General features: G+C 45.5%; 1 protein-coding gene across 1 annotated transcript in view; it reads right to left on the reverse strand.

Moving 5' to 3' along the window:
* The window catches only part of LOC128728569 (kin of IRRE-like protein 1), a 95,399-nt gene that overhangs the window by 15,153 nt on the left and 58,712 nt on the right, over window positions 1-21,534 (reverse strand). Inside the window, exons 2-3 of the mRNA XM_053822201.1 lie at window positions 6,389-6,681; window positions 3,199-3,409 (exon numbers count right to left, since the gene is read on the reverse strand). Of these exons, the coding sequence (XP_053678176.1) occupies window positions 3,199-3,409; window positions 6,389-6,681 (504 nt within the window). The remainder of the gene's footprint in view (window positions 1-3,198; window positions 3,410-6,388; window positions 6,682-21,534) is intronic.

The raw sequence follows: 21,534 nt of genomic DNA on the forward strand, positions 1-21,534 counted from the left end.
CTATTCGCAGAACACGGGATTTTGTGTTGCGGATGAACACTTTTTTTTATTGAATAGCACTTCTCTGTTGGTTATAATTTTCCTGTCGGAACAATCGTTCCAAACGAGAAAGAGAACTCTTTGGGTTCCTCAAATCCCAAGGGCACTGAAGGTGTCTTTTGGGTCAAGACTCTTTTGTACCGATAATGGCGGACTTGATTGAAAAGCATGGCTTAAAGCTTACTTCCGGGAAAGAGAGCGGAATGAGTCTCTTCTCACGGTATTTTTTCAGCATCATACGCGCAGTTTATATCTATTTTTCTTATCTGTTTTATGTGGTGCTTGTTAGGTTTTTGTTTTTTGTTAAACTTGAGTTTTATCATGCTCAACAAGTATTGGATACTTCGGTAATATTTTGATCGCATATAGATTACACAATGTTTTTCGAACAATGATTTAACTAACATGTGCTGGATAGTACTAAACATTAAAGGTAAATGAAAACCCCTTTCCGTATACGAAGAACAATTGCCTTTGGATGGACCAGAATTTGTTTTCAATTTACGTTAACAAATAGCCGTTAAATCAATTCAATCGATTTGGTATTGTTTCAGTACAAAAACAAGACTGCACATTGAGCTTGAAGCTTGCCAGGAAGAGAAATGATTCCGAGCCGGGCAATTTGTTTTCGATTGAGAAACAATTTCCGTGAGAGAGAAATGGGATTGCATTTACTTTCTTGCCATGACGTTAGTCTTGCAGAGTTTTGAAATGCTAAATTAAGATCCATATAATACATTCTGTTGCAATTATATTGTTACAATATGAACAAAAGAGATACTGAAACGTTAATAGATGAAAACTGCATGAAGAATTTCAAAGATAATTAGCGTTTTACGTAGACGATGGAGGCGCCTGGTACTTTGTGATTTCTTGCTCAATGAATTCAAACTAAACGATCGTGTATTTTTCTGAGCATTCTGTTTTGGGATATAAAGATGCCGGCATAAAAAGAAGCTGTAAAGAATATCATGAAAAAATTCTCGCAAATTCACGAAAATTGAATGAATTATATCTATGGTAGATGACCATTTGGCTGATGGAGACGCCTGGTACTTTTTAAACAGAGTACCTGTTTGAAAAGCGATCTTCTAAATTGAGTTCATGCATGCTCAATGCCATGAAAATAATTATCTTTTGTTACTGTGTGAACTATTTGAGCAATATTTGAATTTCCATTCAAAGAAGTTGAATAAATGTTTCCCCAACCGAGTTCGCCTTTTTTTGTTTTGAAAAACGAGATCTTATTTTCGTTCAGTAGCGCCAGAGTTTTCCTTAAAGTTCAGATAGATATCGGAAGTGAACGGACAAGTTTGCAAATCACTTCATAACGTATTCATAACATCGGATCATTCGCCAGATGAAAGTTGGCCAACAAATTTGGTACGAACGATGACGGAGCGTTTTATGAATAAAGAACACGACGCACGTTGAAGCGAACTATTGTTATGAGGTTTGTTTGCAAATGAACCGCGTGTGACAGCTGCGCTTGTTCGCTTGAAGTTTGTTCAGAAACATAGTTTTCACGGACACTTCTAGACAGAAGAACAATGTTAGTTTTGGTTCGCAAACGTGTAACAGAAAATGGCAGCTGAAATCACTTTATCGCACAACGCGTGGAGCGACATTCAAACGCGGAAGCTTATCGAATGCTCATTATATATTTATTCTAAAAGATTTATTGCAATAGATTAGGCATGCAAATGCAAACCAGAAATGAAGCGTGTTGCAAAAACACGAAAGTGGACTGGAAAAAGTGCCACTAATTCATCTGCATATTTGATTATTCATCTCCGATTGATATAAATTAACCGCGCAGGCACGGGCGTTTGGTACCGCGGGTTGGGTGATGTTTGCGTAATTTTGTCCCTTTAGCTCCCTATTGCACCCAAATCCCACAAACACGTCGGATTAAATCGAAACCCTTCGTCTCGCGAGGGCCGAGTTTATTGCGATGTGGTAAATAATTAATCCACCACCGGTTCAAATTTGAACAGTCCCGTTAATACTTTGCCTCGCTAATTGTCGGGGACGAGTTTTACCGGTGCGGGATCCGTTCTTCCGTTGACCATCGCCTGGCCATCGTTCGCCTGGTGCGGGATCGTTTCCCCGGAGAGATTATTGATTGTTCGACCCACACCATGAAACGGCCATCGGAATACGGCTCCATTCCACTCGGTATGACGTTCTAATGGAATTCAAATCAATTCCGATCCAGTTAGCGCGGCGGCACACATTATTTGAGCCTGCCCGTTCTGAAACCCGAGCTGATTGACATAATTACACCATTTCCGGTGCGAAGCTGTAGCGCCGGTGATGGAGCCGTTGGGTGGGTTTGGCTTTCAAAATGCAAATCAAGAGCGAAGCGCGTTTGGCGGTGCGTTTCGTGCAAACGGCACCCACGGGGGATATGTAATCAATCGTCTTCCAGCGTGTCATCTCGCGATCCGTGCCCACCCGTGTTCCGGTGGGGTGGGTTTGACACGGGAGACGGTCAGTGCGTCTAATTGCCGGTTGGAAACAACCTTCGTCCTGTGAGCTGAGCGAGAAAGCGTGGACGCGTGTCGCTCGTGTGAAGGACACCCGTAACGGGCTAAGTGAAGCGAGCTCCATCAGCCGAAGAGGTGAGCGTAAACAGCTATTATAATTTTGCCCGGTACCATTACAGCTCGACCGAAGCGAGTGGAATCGAGCCGAAACTATTCCGGGGCCGTATTTGCATAATTCGGTACTTCAAGCGTACCGTGTGCGCATGATTGGGTCCAAGGCTGCCCAAAAAAGAAAGCTTCTAAAGAAAGTGTGTTGGTTAGGCGTTTCTATTGTAGTAAAATAAGCTTTGCTGCTGAATCAAAAAAAACCCGCTTGAAATGGTGGTGGTTATGTTGGTGAAGCATGATATTGAATAAACTGTATATGTATTTTTGTTACGTTTATTTACAGTTCTTAAACAGGCAACTTAGAGTAGTATTTCCATCTTTTTGATTGATGTGTGATGAAATCAGTCCAAAATAATATTTTAAGGTGCTTTGTTTCGTCAACACCTTTATCAAATGATTAAACACTTTAATAAAACGAGAAATCGATCACCGAACCTTTAAAATCACGTTTTGAATCCGTTTCCCTACATAGTTTTTATATCACACCGACGACTAAACTTACCTACGACGCTCAGCGTGACGAAATAGCTGCGAACTGGCTGCGTCGATATCTGGCACTCATAGACACCGGCATCACGCTTTTGGGCCCACTTGATCTGTAGCGTCCAGTCATCGATGTTTTTGTGGTGCGTCGCCTGGAACCGCTGATCGGAAGTGTACGTGTAGCTACCAACGGTAAGTATGTGGATGTCTCGGTGTCGTATCCATGAAACCTGCCCGTTGACATCAGATTCCGTTCCAGCCGCCGGAGCATTCCATCACCACAGGGCCGCATGAAATGAGAAATTGTTCGTTGAGAGTAAATATTTAATTTGATTATTCAAAACCGGGCTCGGTCAGGGATCAGCCATCGGAAAGCTCGGGAAATGGAAAGATGGCGTCGTCCCACCGGCGAAGGGTCCAAACCGGGACCCTTCGTCATCCGGGAGCGGCTTTGTTTTGGCAGGATTTAATGCGCTTAATATTTTCTCGATGACTCTCCCCCGGAAAAGGGCCCTTCTCAAGTATGGGCCGCTTTTTTTTATGGGCGATCTTTTCGCGGGGTACTAAGAAAGTTTTCTCTGTCGCATACCTTCCGCGCTTTATCACCGGTTGCTCTATGAATACGAAATCTTTGGCCCCTTGAACAAATATCGGCCCTTTTTTGAGTCGCCGGTAGCCCCACAAGCACTAAGAGGACCCATTCATCTTGAGGACTTTTTCGACGCCGGCAACAGCTGCCACCACTGGACACGATTACGCACGTTTTGCGTATGGTTTGCGTTCCGGTAAACTTTCCAACGGTTCATCAGTTGGTATATATTGAAGAGAGCTGTTTTCTAGCGGCGACTTCACTCACTGGTGTTTTTGCTACGCCTTTCTTGCTACTTCCGTGGGATTATGATATGGATTAGGAGTTTTACTTTACGTACCAGCAAAAGGCTCAAACTGTCTTATGCTTCCGAGCCCGAAGGTGGAAGTTTTCCAATGAATTCATTGACGTATTAGAAGGGGACTTTTATGGAGAAGAAAATTAAATTTTCTCTCGATGAAAAAACGAAAAGCTTCACCTGTGCCGGCTGGTGAATAATCCAGCCAAAAGTATGCTCTGCCTTCGAGTGTTTTCGCAACACTCCACCATCCGTCATCGCGATCGCCGACAGCAGCATTGATCATTTATATTCAATTACGGCGGCCGAGCGGAGTCCTTTATCAGAAATGTATAACTTTTTAATTGCTTCTCTTAATTATGATTTATGGTGCGTCCTGCAAATGGCATAACTCGTAAAATTGTGTTCAAAATTCGCTTCTCTAAGCCAGCGTTCGCTCGGCAAATGGCTCGACCCTACGCACGAGCGCCCCACAAATGGGGGCATAATTTTGATCCGATAGAGTCATAAATTTTCCTGCACCTTAAACTGCTATTCTTTGATGAACGCTTGCGGGTGCAAAGCAGCAGCCAAGCGACGATCGAGCCGGTGACCTGCGAGGCTCTTTACGGGGCCAAAGGATCATTAGAAACCGGCGCCACCGAGCAACCGTTTGATTTTATCTACCAGTCGCCTTGACCGTCGTAAAGTTGATAAGCCAAACTGCCACCCGTTTGGCAGTACATCAAAAGTGACGATAGATAGGAAAACCCGCGCTTCGAAAACAAAACCGACTCAGCGGTCATAACTCTTCCGGCCGTTTTAATCGACGCGCGAGCGACCTGTTAATTATGGCCGTTGGAGGAAAATTTACGAACTGCTGCATCCATTTCTGCTACCGAAAGCCTGCAGGCCGCGCGAAACCCATCGCCGGGGAAGCGATGGACCCTTTCGGGGGCATCGTTCGCAATTAACGGGCTGCTCGAGAAAAGTTGGCGAATGTTTATGTAGTCCGACAGTTTTATTCCCACCGTCCGGGTGTTTGGATCGCGCGGGGTTCGTCCGTTCTCCTGGCAGGTTGTTTGTGACCAAAAGTCGGAAAGGAAAGCAAGCAAATTAATTTGTCTTTCCGTTAATGAATGTTTATTTTCCCGAGGTCCGGACGGGAAAACTGTGCCACCCCACACTCCAGCGCCACGATCGACACCCATCACCGGGAGCGAGTTTGGGTGCTGTGTGTGAATGTTGTTGTTTTTTGTTTTGTTGCGTTTCGGTTTTCGTTCCGTGCTCCTGCATTGTTGATATGGTGCGGAAATTAATCGAATTGTAGAAACCCTTTCTTTTCCGCAGCGAGCGGCCGTGGATGGGAACGCATAAATTTTGACTTTTCTGTCGAGTCACCGGTTTAAAATCGAGGCACGCGGGTACGTGTATTGTATTTGTGGGCGGGCGCGAAGTTGTTTGATGTTGAATAATTCAAATAATTACGCATGTGCCCGAAGCCCCGCAAAACCACCACTCGTTTCGGGCGGTGAAAGGGATAAAAGTTAAATAACCACTGGGATAACGCTGACTGGCTCTGACGAAGCTGCAAACCCTTCATAATCAGGAGAAAATAAAAACGCAAAGCCTACTATAGCTGTATAGTGTTTTAAATAAAAGATATGCTTTTTACAAAATACCAATTATATTTTTCAAGTTGTTACAAGCATTTTCGTTATTTTATTTGATATCGTTAAAGATTTAGAGCTCCAAGTTTTGGCCGTTTTAATTTTAAAATATGTTGTATCAATCTATTTACCACACTTTATAGCCTTGTGTTAATTTGAGAATGTTTCTGTACAAAAAATTAATCAATTTCTGACTCTAGTTTTGCATGACAAAAAAGCCTTGCAGAAGCTTGCATGTGAAAGTTATCCAACATTCTATTGTTAGATGTTCCTGAATTATTCCTGCTATCATTCCTTCCTACCACAGCAAACACTTCCTCGTGCATACAAAAGGGTTACAAACAAGGGCCCGTGAAGCTTCGAGCTCAAAGGCCAAACTGCGTTATAACATTATCGGGCTTAGCTTTAAATTGGCACGACGGCTTTCGACGGCGAAATCAACAGACACACGCGACCTGACGCAGTAGGTCACCTGGTAGCTTTGCGTTGGCTTTACGTTTCATTTCCATGACACCACTAACACCCCGGGACAGCGCGAGTGAACGACAGCCTAATCCTTGCTTTCATCGAACCACCCCAACCAACCGTCCACAGGTCAGCTCGTTTTAGAACGAATTTTATGCCATCGCAACCTCAGCACACAGTCGCCTGTTGGAATCGGGATGCATCTTACCGTCTTGTTGCCCAAGCTTCTCACGCGGCAGCTCAGATAAGCGGATTTGCCAACAAGCGCGGTCACATTCCTCGGTGTCGTGTCGTCAAAGTACGGCTCCTCCCATTTGCCACCCTGTGCGAGTGATTGTGGCTGCTGGTGGAGTCCTCCTCCTGCTCCTTGGCTGCTACTCCCGTGGTAAGCTCCTGCCGAGCCAGACGCCACGTACGCCCGCAGATGAGCCGTGCCGGTCTCGAGGAATGATTTATACCCGTCGATGGGCCGATGGTGCTGCATGCCACCGCTGGTGATATCTGCAATTGAACGCGGTGAAAAGAGACCACCGAAAGGGGAAAAAGGGTATCAGTACATCGATCAAGCAAAACCAGACCGGTGGCTTTGGTGGCCGTATGCTGGACCGTTTGCTGGGACGGTTTGTGGTTTATTAGGCCCGAGCGTGCGAGCGTGCGTCCGGTGTCGCGCGTCGCCACGGGAAAATCGTATTTGCGTGCGGTCGATCGCGCCACCGTGTTTATCTGCCCATCCGGTGGTTCGTTCGTGACCACCGCGAGCCCATTCCAGCACTGTGCGCGCAGGCATCGTGCGCCATGAATCTGTTATCGCCCGTGATGGGCATCATCTCGGTCTATCAGCACGACACGGCGCAGCACGGCGGGTGGGCTTGAATTCGGCAAGACGCCACACGCCGCACGCCTGCGAAGATGGATGGACATGTGCTGCCTAGGGTTCTAGCTCTAGCACTTGCTCGAGACACAACCAGGCCGCACGCTTCGCACCCGAACGATGCTAATAAATAATACAACACATTCGGCCGACAATCATTTTTCATTTAAAATAAATGATCCGTCAGAACTGGCCGACGTTGGTATGGGATTAATTTAATTCTTCCCGCACTCGGGGCGCACCGGATGCAACAGGATGCTGGAGGGGTTTGGGAAGAAGTCAAACCCGAAATCGTCGTGGGTCGCGTAACGCGTAGGGATACTTGCGAGGAAATGGTGCTGCTGGAAATTTCACACTCAAAAGCTCACCACAAAATACGGCTAAGCTTGTATCGCAAATATGGTAAACACCCTCTGATGATGAGATAACTGTTTTATTCATCGCATTGCGGTTTGAAATAAAGCCCACCGCTGTCGGGAACCGTGACAGTGCTTTTCCGGCACACGTGGCCAAACCCAACCGGGCGCATTGTGTGGGCGGTGCGCTGAATTACACTTTATCGACCCCAAAAATGACAGTGGCGTACATTGATTGTCCGTAAAATTCCACCCACAATCAACCATAATGATAGGGACCACTCCGTTTAATCAATTACTTCCACGCGAGTGATACATATTTCATCAAATAGCTTCCCCCGCAGGTGAATGAGTTGTATCATTGCGTTTTTTTGTGCCGGTGTCGGCCACGTGAGCTTCATCGGGGTTAATTAGGGTGGTTACGTTTTGAGGAAACCACAATGCGAACGATGAAATAGACACGCAAAATGGAAGGGCTGTATTTAAGCTGGCACGTCCCGATGGGACTGCACCCAGTTTGTGCGTTACTGGGACAGTGGGCGACACGGGAAATGGGTGTGTAATTTTTTATTGACACACTTTAATGGTGGTCATAAGATACATGTAAAATATTGCTCCCTGTAGAGCACGGCACGAACATGGTGTTATGGAAGCTTTGTATCTTGTTAAGGCGGGTTGTTGAAACGATCACGCTATTATGGTATTTTTGATGGCTTTTTTTAATCGGAAATGTGATACTCTCGTGCCATTTTTTATGAACCAGTTATATTTTTATGGAATGTGATTCCAAAACGTTTTCATTTCAAAATTAAGATACATGATACACGCATCAAATAACATTTGGAAGCACTTTAAACGCTTGTTCTAGAATCGTAGTTCCTGTTGTCCTTCGGATCGGAGATCGCTTTGAAAAGAAGTAAACTATCACTAACACCACCAATTTGGTGCGAGTACAGTTATACTGGTGTCTAATTAATATAATTATATAAATTACGTTAGCAAACTAATCTGGTGCTTGAAGCCACTAATAACACGATGGCGAAGCTTCCGAGCGTGCTGTTTAAACAGAAGGTGTCTTTGAGCTCGCGCTCGAATCCTTGTGCCAACTGAATCACCCATGCACCAAAGATAAATACCAGCTTTTTTTAATCTTCTCTTTCATCCGCTTTTCCGCCTGCAGTGCCCAAACCAGACTCTGAATGCACGCCATCCAAAGCGCACACGGTTGGCATTCTGGCGCACGATTAAGCTAGTCGCGCCGATCCCAACGCCATCTTTCCACCCATGGGTAAGGAGTTTCTTTCCCTCGAGTTGGCTTGGAGTTTTCCCAGAGCATCCGAGTGTTTGCTCAGCTGCATCGAATGCCACCGCGCGCGCTTTGGGTGAAAGTTGATTCAGAAGTCGGGCAGGAACGCGGGAGAAACAGTAGAAGCAGCGGTGAAAAAAAAACAAGAAACAACATTTCGGCACATATGTGAACAAGAACCAGGCTCGGAAGCGCGGCTGGCAGGCCCAACAACCGGTACCGGATCCTGCCACCGGATCCTGCGAGAGAGATGTGCCCTTTTTTTCCATGATTCGGAAATATATGTGTATTTTTCCTCCTTTCGACACGCTCGCCGCCTGCCAGCCAGGTGCACGGAAAAGTGCAGGAAAAGTTGCCAGTTGCCTTGAGAACGAAACACACTTCAAAAGCACCACACACAGACACACGCACGCGAGAGTGCCGGTGGAAGCTTTTCCATTCGATTGCAAGGAGCCGTTCCGGTGCGCGATGCCGGCGACGAATGCAATTTCTCTGCACAGTCGCAAAAACCGGCAACCAGCGGGTCCCGAAATTCTTGTTCTATTTCAATAAAGTTTGTGTTTGCCCGCTGAATTATAGCGTTAGTTTTCCATAAATTACATCGTCGCTGTGCTGCCACCCTTTCCATCGGATGGCTCTTCTGGTTGGTGCGCGAGCTCGATTTTTCCAACTACTTACGATAAACGGGCGCTTGTTTTCCCGCTCGTACCTTGGCAGGTACGGCAGGTTTGTTTCTACCGTTCGCTGAGCGTCGTTCGGCTAGCAGTGGAAGGAAATCGTGCGACTGTTCGAGGTGCATGGAGGCGAAAGTTCCACTTCACCCCGGCGCTAAGGGTGAGACATTTCCAGTTTCGGAGACGAATGGCAGTGCCGTAAAATTATGATCCAACTGCTTCCTGCGAGAGGTTTCGCCGGTGTTGAATCGGGTCGCGTAAAGATGAAGCTCGAGTGGAACCCATTCCATTTGGATTTATTTCTCCAAAATAGAATTTACACACGGCTGCACGTAGGTTATGATTTCCTCTTTTCATAACGCATTTGTTTTTGGCTGCTCGATGTTTGAAAATAAGTGCTCTTCTTGTAAAAATGTACGATTTCGGTAAAAAATTTGTTTCACACGGTATTCAAGTAACGGATAGCATTGTGAACTGGATTTTTATAAAAGAAATACTATCGAGAAGGAACACATTTGAAAAATAATGTCTCTTCTCACAATAAATGTTGTCACTATTTATTTACCAAGCTTTGAAGGATAAAATAAAAATCCTTAAAAAAGTCAGCTTGGCTGTGAATTGTAAATGTATATCTCCTTTCAATATTCATCCTGTCCTTAAAACACGTTTCAAACCGTCTCCTGTTGCTTGCATGTGTTCGTCTTTCAACTCAACCTTATCCTGTAACCTTGTCTGACGATAGAAATGCCCAGAATGCGGATATAAAAATTACCACGGCTCTCCGAATCCATCATTCCTATCCCCGACATCGTACCAGGAACAGCTCAAAATGGATTCCAGACTCCTGCTGGTTTCTCCGGCGGGACAACTTAACTGCTACACTTCGACGGACGTGACAAATGAGCCCGCTGGATGTATTTTAATTATTTACCGCTTCATAAACTCTCACTTTATCTCCGGAACCGGGCTGGAGATTATCTGCACCGGGACGAGCTAGGGTCACCGCCAGAGTATCCACGGGTCGAACTAGAGCCGCCTCTCGTTTCGACTTACGCTTTCGTAATAGACTCGCCTGGAAAGGCCCCTTTTAGACCACGTCCGAGAAGCTGCGGTAGACGGCACGGTAGGGAACCGAGCGCATAAAATTATGGTTCCATTTTTCATCGACCCTGGCTGGCTAGCAGGGCACACAAAGGTATGCGAGTCATCCGGTCGTGCCCCACGCCCAGACGATCGAGCTCCATCGGTCACATGGCGAAGGAAACGTGTCGGGTACAAGGAGGCCCGAAACGTTGGTCAGATTTTATTCTCCACAAACCGTACCGTGGCGCTCCGGGAAGCGTTATGCGTTCATGCTTTGCATCTCCAGACGGCCTAATCCACCGAGATCCGCCATTTTGGGGGTTGTTGGGAGGGATTGCTTCCGCAATGTCCTCGACGGCGCACGCCTCGACATCACAAGGGGCGGAAATCCAGGTCGCAGCAGGTTCCCGGTTTATTGCCATAAAGATATATTAACTACCGGTACGCCGTCGGGCGAGGGCCAGCTCCCGGATCTTAGCTCATAGATGGCCAAATATTTATTCACCTTCGCAAAATTGGCCCCGGAATGTCACGGGAAGTTATTTCCTTTGTAATGCGGCCGGTGTGCGGGTGAGCCGAGCTTTCCTTCGTCTTTTTATCTTTCTCTTTCTCTCTCTCTCTCTCTCTCTCTCTCTTACTCACTCGCTCTATCCCTCTTTACGATCGTACGATGGCGCCGGAACTCGGTGGACATTAATCTACCGGCAGACGGCGGTTTGGCGCATCCCACCCGGAAGACCCCGGACAGGCAGGACTTTATGCGGGGCAAATTTATGAGCGTTTTTATCCCACGGTTTGATTCCTGTCCCGGGGTTTGTTTGGCCGCTGACCGCTCGCCCCGCGTCGGCACGTTAACATTGATGCAATTTAAATTCCTCGAGTACACCGCATCATTTGAGCCGAGTCAAATTAAGCTCACCGTCACCACCGGAACCCCAGAGTGTCCTAGATGCGGCTAGATAGGAAAGTTCCGTTCAAACTTTCGTTAGCTTAAAGATGAACTGGCCGTGCTTATCCCGGCGGGATTTACGACCTGGTGCACCATAAAAGATGCCATTGCCGAACGTAATGAGCTTGCCGTAAAGCTTCGAGGTAAACCAATTTTGTTTCATTTTTTGTTTTGTTTTCCAAGAAACGCCAGCAAACAAACACAAACTCCCTAACAAGAGCATCCCTGGCGAGTTTGGTTTCGGGGCTAATAGCATACCGACACACACACACACACACACTCATTCAGTGCACCTTTGGGAGCGTTTTGTTCGTTCGAATTCCAGTCGGGAGCAGATTTTCTCCGCCCAGCCGGATTTCCCATCGGGTTTATTTTTGCACACTCCCCGGTCGTCAGCAGAGCTGAGAAGATTTCCCAGCGCTGGCAGACGAAGTTTCGCAACCGTTCCCATGGTAACTGGCGTTCCGCCGGTTGTAAACAGGTAATTACTTCAATAAAGTTTAATTTTACTTCCAAACCCTCGAGACGCTGATTTTAAGTGTCACCCTCGCCGATTCCGGGCGCCACCGGTGAGAGGACGATGGTTCGGGGACGCATTCGCTCCGGGGACGAATTTGTCACGAGTCGAGTAATGAGATCGTTTTAAGTCGATTTTGGCAACTGTTGCAGTGCTTTGTAGCTTTTCGGTGGGATGCGTTGAGCTTTTTGGTGAAGTAAATAAAGACGATGCGGCGGATGGCTGAGATGGATGGGTGCAACAACACACGATACACTGATTCGTAGGGTAATCAGAGTGCTGATGGTGGATAATAAAAACAGCTATGAAGAAACGGTTTAGAATAACACCCTGATTTATTTCACCTTTTTATTACGTTGCTTAGCAATCATCGTGGAAGCAACTTAAGGACCAAAGTACCGTTCGAATTGTTTTGCTTTTTAATGGAAAAGGTAGCAAACTTATTGAAATGTACAATTTTCTATGAAGTTTTCAGTACCACAAATTGAATGCACTTCAGGGCATATATTCATATAATCAAATATAAGCACTTGTACCACTGAATACTATGAAAATAAAATCCATCAAACAGTCTTCTAAGAAAAGCGTTTGACGGCAATCTTCAAAGCTAGATTTATAAATTATTTTCATTCCTTTTCTCCACTATTCATGCACGTGGCACTTGGGAGTGGATTAGGACTTCATCTGATGGAACTTTCCTTTGATGGAAAAGCAACTAAATAAGGCCCTTTCGCATTTCAATTGAAACCGGTTGAGCTCCTTCCCTTTACGTCAGGCTTGGGACCTTTCTTATCGCGTGGGGTGAGTCATTTTGTGTCGATGGACGCTTCGCACCAGTGACCGATCGTCTGTTCAATTGAGACTCGGTGGAGATGAAAATTAATTCAAATTTATTACGCAGCTCCTACGCTACTCGATGGGAGATAGCTTCTGCAAATGACAAGGTGAGCCAACAATTTTCTGGTTTTAATTCGAAGCTATTCGAATTATTGAAGAGCTGATGGATAGTAGCATTCAATTAATGTTTATGGCCTCTCATAAATATGCCAGCATCTCGTCACACCGCAAGCACTGGTGCACGAGGCACGTGCCCAAAACGAAACCGCCCTTGGGCTGCATCTGACAGATGGCTCTTCTCAAAAACGCCGACCCATAGTCCCCGAGGCCGAAAGTGCCTCTAACGGTATGGTATTTATTGTTATCAGGATAATCTCTTTCCACCGGAGGGTCGCACTCGCTACGAAGAGATCCCATTCAAGAGGAAGCTCGTGCGCGATTCTTGCAATTTGCAAAGTCGGATAAATCCTCGAAAGGTCCACCCAAACGTCTTACGGCCGGGTCGTTTGGTTCTACGTCAGTGGCGAAATGCCGTAAGAGATTTCCAAAATTTCTCGTATCTCCGTGTGCCGATCAATAGTCAATTAAAATTTTATAGGATTAGCTGAAAACAGCTTCAGCGTTTTGGGTCGACCAAAGGTAACCTGGGCGCTAGTATGATTTTACAGCGAGCATCGATAGAGCACCTGAAGGATCTCAATGGCCCATTCCTTTCACCCGTTCATGAGCCTTAAACCAGTGTTGGCAAGTGTTCAATGGATAAATGTTTCACGGAATCACCCTGATGGGCTGAAGTGTATTCGCCGTTCTTCAGGCACACATAAAAATAAACCGAAATAGGCATGAATCTGAAGCAATGAGATAACCTAAACTCAATTCGATTGTGTGTGTGTTATGGATTGAACGGGAGATGCTTCGAGATTTTATTTTCCCAAGATAACTGATCAATATGATCCAGCTACTATGCCGCGTGATGTTGAAACGTGAAAGTGAAGAGCTACATGAAAGCTTATCTTCATCGAAAAGAAGACATCAAACGGTCATTAGTTTGGGGTTTATTATACATTCAAATCGAACGGACAGCTTCAAGCTGTAGACAAAAATAAACTAAGTGTTTCAATTAGCTTGAAATTGTTTTTATATCATTTGAAAAATCATTTGAAAAAAGTATGACTCTAGTATTAAAAAATAAGTACAAAGTTAGAAAAGGTGCAAATTTCATAGTGACAATAAATGAAGTCACAGATTCGTTCAATAGCATATAACCGATGCTAATATCCAGATGCTGCGTAAATATTCGTGCGCTTTTCATTGCAGGAATAAAACACACATCAGAATATGTCCCCGTACGTAATTTTGCACACAACACGGAAACCGTACCGCTGGGAGCTACCAGGCAATCCGTCACAAATCGATTCCGACAGCAGCTGTACGCTCGATAAATCAAGCTGCCACATTTTGCTCCCGTCAGCACTTAACAGGTGAAATTGGGAGTACTTTTCCATCAAATATATCAAACGAGAGCCACCCTCACGATTGCCTTCTACACTGGCTTTGGGTGGCATTCTGAAGCAGGTCCTTCACCTGCGTGAATGTGCATGAATTTTCTTTCGTCCTCCGATCCTTCAGGCACGATGAAGGGACGCGTTAACTGACGGTGCAAATGGAGCATGGAAAATGCTCCCGATCAATTGCGTGTGCCTAAGCACCTTTTCCGGCCTTTTTGTTAAACGTTTCGTGTGCTGGTTTATATCGATATGTATGCTTTGAATACGTCGATACGTCGACGTATTGAAATCAACAAAGATACGTCGCAGCAAGAACTTTATTTACGCTTAATATTGTAGGTGAATCATATCATTTATTTATTGATTTATACTAATAAAACCTAACCTTATTTATTTACCATCGCCAGTTTAAGGATTCATAAATATTAAAACAAAAATAAATCCATTAGTTTCCACAAAGACTGATTGGTGCAGAAAAGCTAATCTTTCTTGTGGGTGTACTGGCTGAAGAGACCGATGAATGAATTCGACAAACCACAGGCTTATAGCATTAGTGAATGTTGATCCTTCTGGCAAATCTTGACATAGCTCGTGACAAGTTTGAGCCTCTTAAATGTCATGGTCCTTCAGTTCAAGAGAAAGATGTACGATGTGTCGAAGGTTATCGAGCTTTTTTCGTGGTATCTGATGCTATTGAAAGAAAATTAAATCATGCTGTGTCTGACGAGCAATACACGACAATACTGTGATTTCCCATTGCCTCGAATGGTTGAACAAACCTTTATCAGACGAATTAAACGACTGAAAGACGTGGAAGTTCCATGATTCTATGAAAGTTCTTATTAAAGTAGTAGTATTTAAGCTCTTAAAAATGAGTAATTGTTTACAAGTGATACTAATCGTTCGATTTCTATACACCCCCATTCATCAAATATTGCTTTTACGAGAACGTCAACATTTCACGCGAAAAGTTGTGGACTCACAGAACAAGTACCGTGCGGGTAATTTTTCATTAATCATTGATTGATTAAACATTTGACGTTAATCGATTACTCGCTATTAACGGGTAAATCAATCAAAGCGGTGATTAATGCCTGTTTATGATTTTTTATCGATTTTGAAATTGCAAAAATAATGCTGGGTAGCAAAAAACATGTACATTGTTTCGATATGAGACGAGACTGATTGGTCATTTCTTTGACAAAATTAGCTAATCGATCAATTTTGTTCATAGCTATTTTTTCTCAACATGAATATTTTCAATAAAAATAACTGTCGGAAAATCAAAGATCAATCAACGATGAATACTAGACTTCTTGCTACAGATCTGTAACTAATTCAAAAGAAGTAACACCTGTCATGCAAGTCACTGTCATAAAAAAAATTGTTTGCAATTTTCCATCCCACAAATCGGGTGAAAAACAACTCACGAAAAAGTTTACAATTGCTTTGCAATTCTAGAAACTTTTCCCACAGACTTTGCGTCTTCTTCAACTTGTTATTTATCTGTCACATATGGTAAGACATTTCCGATCCCGTATCGATGACGAGAGCTATAAATTTGAGTTATGGTTACGGTTCTCCAGACAGATTTGCAGAAAAGTTCAACATTTTTTCAATGCGACTGCCATGTGGAAATTTGATAGGGATGTGAACCCTTCAAATCGGCTCTTCACAAATCGAAAACTCGCAATCGAAGCTTTTACTTTCTACCCGAAGTGGCAATCAAACCAGCTAGCAGACTGTCAGTTAACAAATTAATAAGGTAATTTCAAAGATCTCCGGAAAGGTGACAAACGAAGGGGAAATTTTTGAACGCGTCAATTTAGGGGCACATTTGGGTGCGATATTTACAGCGAAGCTCGTTGAGTTTAGTTGCGCGCAGCGTTACGATTGTAGCAGGTGTGGAAACTTCATTTTCACACATATTTTAAGAAGATATTAAAACGGTAACAGGTGAGAACCCACATGTGCCGGAGGTAAATGAAAGTATTGAAAAGTAAATTGCGTTTGCAAGATACACAAGATACAAACACAATTTGCTCATCTTTTGGAACTGCAACTGATTGTTTCATCAAAACCCAGCTTACGATAGCCAGAAAATTCAGTTGTAGAATATGATATACAAACTCTTTCGTCTTTTACAACACAAACAAGAGCGAATATCAAATTGCAACAAAGAGGAAACTGTTGTAAGGCAGTTTCCAAAAATTATCACGCCATTTAAAGCTAAGCTTCTCGAGCGTAGCACACATTTTTTATCAAACGAATAAAAAGCTCCCCTTTCGTGAGCAGACCCACTCGAGAGCACACCAATCAAGCCCAGTTTCCCATCGAGCGACTTGTTTATGTACGTGTCGGGAATAGTTTATTTAATTAACGAGTTCGATACGAATTAAACCATCTGGAGGCAAGCGCCACGGCCAAACACCGAGTGTGGCATTTAGACTCCAACCGTTCGGTCTTGGAAAATCGTGAACAGAATTTTGCCAAGACGGCCGCAACGGCAAGGCTTCCACAGAACGTATTAGCATAGGTTCAAAGAGCGCCGCAGGCCATTCGAAGGCAAATTAGTCGGAAAGTAGCTCAAAGGGGGCGCCGGCTTTGATCAGCGCTACCAGGCCGAATGTCTGGACGACTTGGCAGGATCGGCACGGGAAACGTCTTGCTGAAGGGAGAAGTTAATTAGTAATTAATTTCACCCGAACCATGCACATCCGAGGTAGCACCAGAACCATCGCACCGACTACGATCGAGCTTTTCGAAACCAATTAACTTTACGCGAGGCTCGTGCAAGTCGCGACCGATACCGCCAGGTGCAGTGAAGTTGGATTGTACCGGCAACATCGGCTCCTTACGAATGACACAATCAGCACCAAGCCTGAAAGCCGGTATCATGAGCCAGTAGAGCTGTACAGGTCATAAATTCAAAATTCAACGGAAAGCCGACCCAGAACGGCTTATGGACGGCTTCGGTGGAGAAAATCACCCCAACGCACAAATGCATTAGTTATCCTGAGCCCGCGTCTGCTTAAACTGGCATAAAGACAGTCCCAAACAAAGCCCCATGCTGGACAGACAAAACCCAAATGTCATGGCGAAACATTCCGAAGGCATGTTTATTTGTTCTCCCTTCTCGCCGAAAGGTTTATTTATGGGTCGGCAGAAGGAATTGAGCCATCAAACATATGGTCGGACGCGAGCGCACACAAATCTCCTTTCAAAACAATGTCACAAACCGGGCCTGATGCTGCTCTTACGCAACAGAAAAGATGACATTTGAAGCGAGATGAGAGGAAAAAAAAAAGCATGCGAGTAGAGCTGTCAAAGCAGCACGGCCTACTGAGGACTACAAGGATGCGACGAACGGGCTCGGTTTATGTACGGTGTGATAAGGTTGTGTTGTTGGGTCGAGCAACAGCAAAAACAATAACACTGCCATATGCACGAACCCGCTCGAATGGAGTATGATGCAGCCAAATATTTTCCCTATCCTCGCAGGCTCCAAGGGGGTGCCTTGAACACGTCACAAGCTCGTCGCAGTGGAACCGAAACATGCTGCTTTTGCGTGGGGTGAGTGAGCTCGATAGCAAAGAGAAGGACAGTTAACAATTGCGTCAACCCTGGAACGGCAGATGGAGCATCGAATAATGGCAACGTCATCACCACGTCAGCGGCAGGAGCACCGAGTGCTATCGCAACAGAAATAGCGGAAGAGCGCATCAACGGGCGGCAAAAGCTGCGGCAACCTCCATTGCTGCACTACGCGTGAAATGTATCCTCGTACACCCCGACCCGAACTGTGACCGAACGAAGGCAAGGGAAATCGTATGAAGTTTTTCTTTTCTCGCGAACACCCACACACGCGCATGTTGCTACTCGGGGCTTCGTGGTACGCGAGCGAGCGCGGAAAATGTTTATTATTGGCAGACGAACGTGGATGGCATGCTGCACGTTTATTATTATTTGCCCACGTGCCTTCTTTCCCGCCCACCAGGAGAAAAGTCGAGAAAAGCGGGCAGGCTTTTCCCCGACTGCCTGACTGGCGGTGACATGGCGTCAGATTCGAACCCACCGATTGCGGTGCCACGAACCCCAAAATCGCTCCCGCGCTACCATCATTTTGGGCGATCTAACGGTGGCGTTCAAAAAAAAAAAGAAGCAACAACAAAAAATATAGCGGTAATAAAGCATGAAGGCTTGCTTCATAATACACCCCTTTCGGTAAGGCGAGTCTTCCACCCGTGGCCACGCTCTTACACAACAAAAGATGGGTCTCGTTTGCCTAGCTAAACTTTTCTGGCATCCTCGCCTGGAGCCGGACCAAACGGGTGGAGCAAGTTTCAAGTTGCAAGGATATCGAAGGATCATCTCGATGGCGCGAAGGCAAGGGAGTACCGAGAGAAACTGCAGCTGAAGGCGTCTTGCCGGGAGTTTTCGACGAACTGTCAGCGCAGTACATGTAGCCTTTTCTCGGAATCTCAGCGACACAGCTTGATCTGTTTGGGGTATTGCGTTTCTTCTCATTTTTTCTCCTAGCCTTCCGCTACGTTACCCGTTTGCGACAGCTCATCGAAGTATGGCACGCTCCCCGGGGTAGCTCCAAGGGTGCCAGTGAAGTGGAAAAACTTTGCCATCCTCGCTCTGTTAGACGCCACCGAGCATGGTTTTGGGACCGCCGTGTGAAGTGTGGAAATCATTTCCCTTCGCTATCAGCGCGCCACTTTGCTTCACGTTCGTCGTGAAGTGGTTGCGGTTAAAGTTTGTCGTCACGATGCTCGGATGCGGTGCATTTGGCAGTGCGAAACGAACGCGTTTATCATCGACGGGTGAAGCGAGTTCGTTTCGGTTGAATATGATAAAATTTTTGCATCTCTCCGCCATAAGTTAGTGCGCTTGAGCGCAAGTTCAGTACGTTCTAACTAGTTCTGGAAGTTGTACGCAGTTTGGAAGGGTTTATTAACTTAAACTTTATGATGAACGTTGAAATGTTTTTTTTTGCAGAATTTTTAAGGTGCTTGACCAACGTAAACAATGGAGCATGAATTTTCTTCACCGTTCAAACACGTGGCGTGTTATTTGGATGAAGTAGGTCTATGAAGTTTCAAAACAATAACTAACGCGTAGCAAAATTATTAAAACTAACTCACACGGTATTTTGAACGGCTCAACCCTAATTCGTGCACTCAAAAGAAGCCCCCACGAGAGCATGTGTCACTAGCGTGTCCTAATTGAGCAATGAATCCACCGCGTGGAATCGCGAGTGCCAACCCAACGCCAACGGGGGCATTCCAGTGTCCACCGGCGTCGTAAATCCAGCAGTGACGAGCTAATTCACTCATGTAATTACCGTGTGGGAACCATTACGCCTGCCCAAAAAGCCGGCACTATGTTCAGCGTTTCGCCGAGACATCACTCAGCGTCGTAATCCCGAGCGAGGCCCGGCCATCGCACATCAAAATCCCATAACCTAACCTAACATAATCTAACCGAATCCCGCCGCACGATGGAACCGAACCGTTGCCATTTTCATCAGAACTGCTGACGTGCTGTCGTGCTCGTCGTCGTCGTGGAGTGCTTGTTCGTAAGATGTTACACTTTACGTCCCCGACTCTGGCTCAATTCTCCGTGGACGGCTCATCCGAGAGGAGTCATCTACCAAACGTGTCAGCTAGCCCTGGCACCCTGCCGATAAGGTAACGTTCAACGTACACACAAACAAAGAAACGGTACCGTTTATCTGGGAACTCGACGCACCTTCTTTGATGAGAGCCTACACCCACAACATGTCTGCTTCTAACGCTATTACATGATAATTATTTCGCAAATAAATTAGACACCCCCACATGGACACACACATACATCGAGCAGCCGGTAAGTGGACCCTTCCCGTACTTCGAGCACTTTGTTCCCGTGGGCACGTGTTTCATATTCGGTCAAACTTGTGGACGTCAACCGACCGAGTGGACCGGAAGTGGACATTTGTAATTGTGCGCAACGCTAACCCATCGGCTACGGTTCCCGATGGGGTGACATGTCCTTCATCAGGCGCACGGCTCTCCCGCTGGCAAGGGTGCTAGATGGGCAAAGATATTTCTTTGCCGAGCCAGATTCGTCACGGGGTACAACGCCGTCGTGCTGCGGTCAAGTGTCGGCAAATGAGAAACGTGCCTCAGCATAAATCTTCGTGTCGGAAAGTTCTTGGCGTTTTATTTTCGTTCTCTTTTCTCTCGTCCCGCGTGGTGGAGTTGTAGGTGAAGTGGTTGTTTCTTCTGGCTGGCTGGCCGGTGTATCAGGATCAGTTTCCAGTGGGGGTACTGCGATCGGACGAATTATCCGAGATACGCTGGCTGGATGGGAACTTGCGCTATTCATTTTTTCTTTTGTGGTTTGTGGCACCTCCTGACGGTGCTTGGGTAAGCTAAAGCGACCCTCGTGTGGATGGGCTCGAGTGCATCCCGGAGGTGGTCGAGAAAAGTGGACATGGATATAGTGAGATGGATGGATAGCATTCATCGCTGTCAGATCGGGCTTGTGAGGCCTGCACTTGGTGACATTTTTGAAACGCCTGTTTGTCCACAGCGCAGTATGCTTTGGTGGCATTCTGCTAAATTTCTGCACCTCTAACAAAGGCCATCCGAGCAAACAAAATATGAAATATTTGAAATTGAAACCGATTCTATGCTTAACGTGGGAATATATCCATATACATACATTTCTAGCACCATAACACTGAAAACACAGTCTGCTAAATCAAATGATATCGTTTCAAAACTGTAACACACAAGCGGTCAAAATAACAGCATGAGATTCTTCACAGTATGATCTATTAAGCGACTTACTTGCCTAGATGGTTCGTTCCTAAGGATAGTTCCGGCATATTCTTTAACTAGCTCCCACATCCAACAAATGGGTCAAAATTCCGGCTATGTAACCCGAGCTAATGGCTTTAAAGTGTCCTATTGTACTGTCCATGCATAATTAGGTCCCTATTATGATAGAGGAAACAGTTTATTGAATGGGCAGAAGCCTCGGGAGAGCTAAAGGCTTGGGCTAGGCTGGCCTTATTATCTGCTCAAAGCCGTAGAATGGTGAAGCGGAGTATAAATTCTTCTCTACCCAGTAGTCCTTTTGATCGAGCTGTACCTAACGAGGCGGAGTAATATTCTTTTCATGGAAATTGTTAACGGTCATTTCGTTACGACCACAATTAACATATAAAATATGTAGCCTACGAAGGGCAAACTAGATGC

Source organism: Anopheles nili, chromosome 2, assembly GCF_943737925.1.
Source record: "Anopheles nili chromosome 2, idAnoNiliSN_F5_01, whole genome shotgun sequence".
Lineage (NCBI taxonomy): Eukaryota > Metazoa > Arthropoda > Insecta > Diptera > Culicidae > Anopheles > Anopheles nili.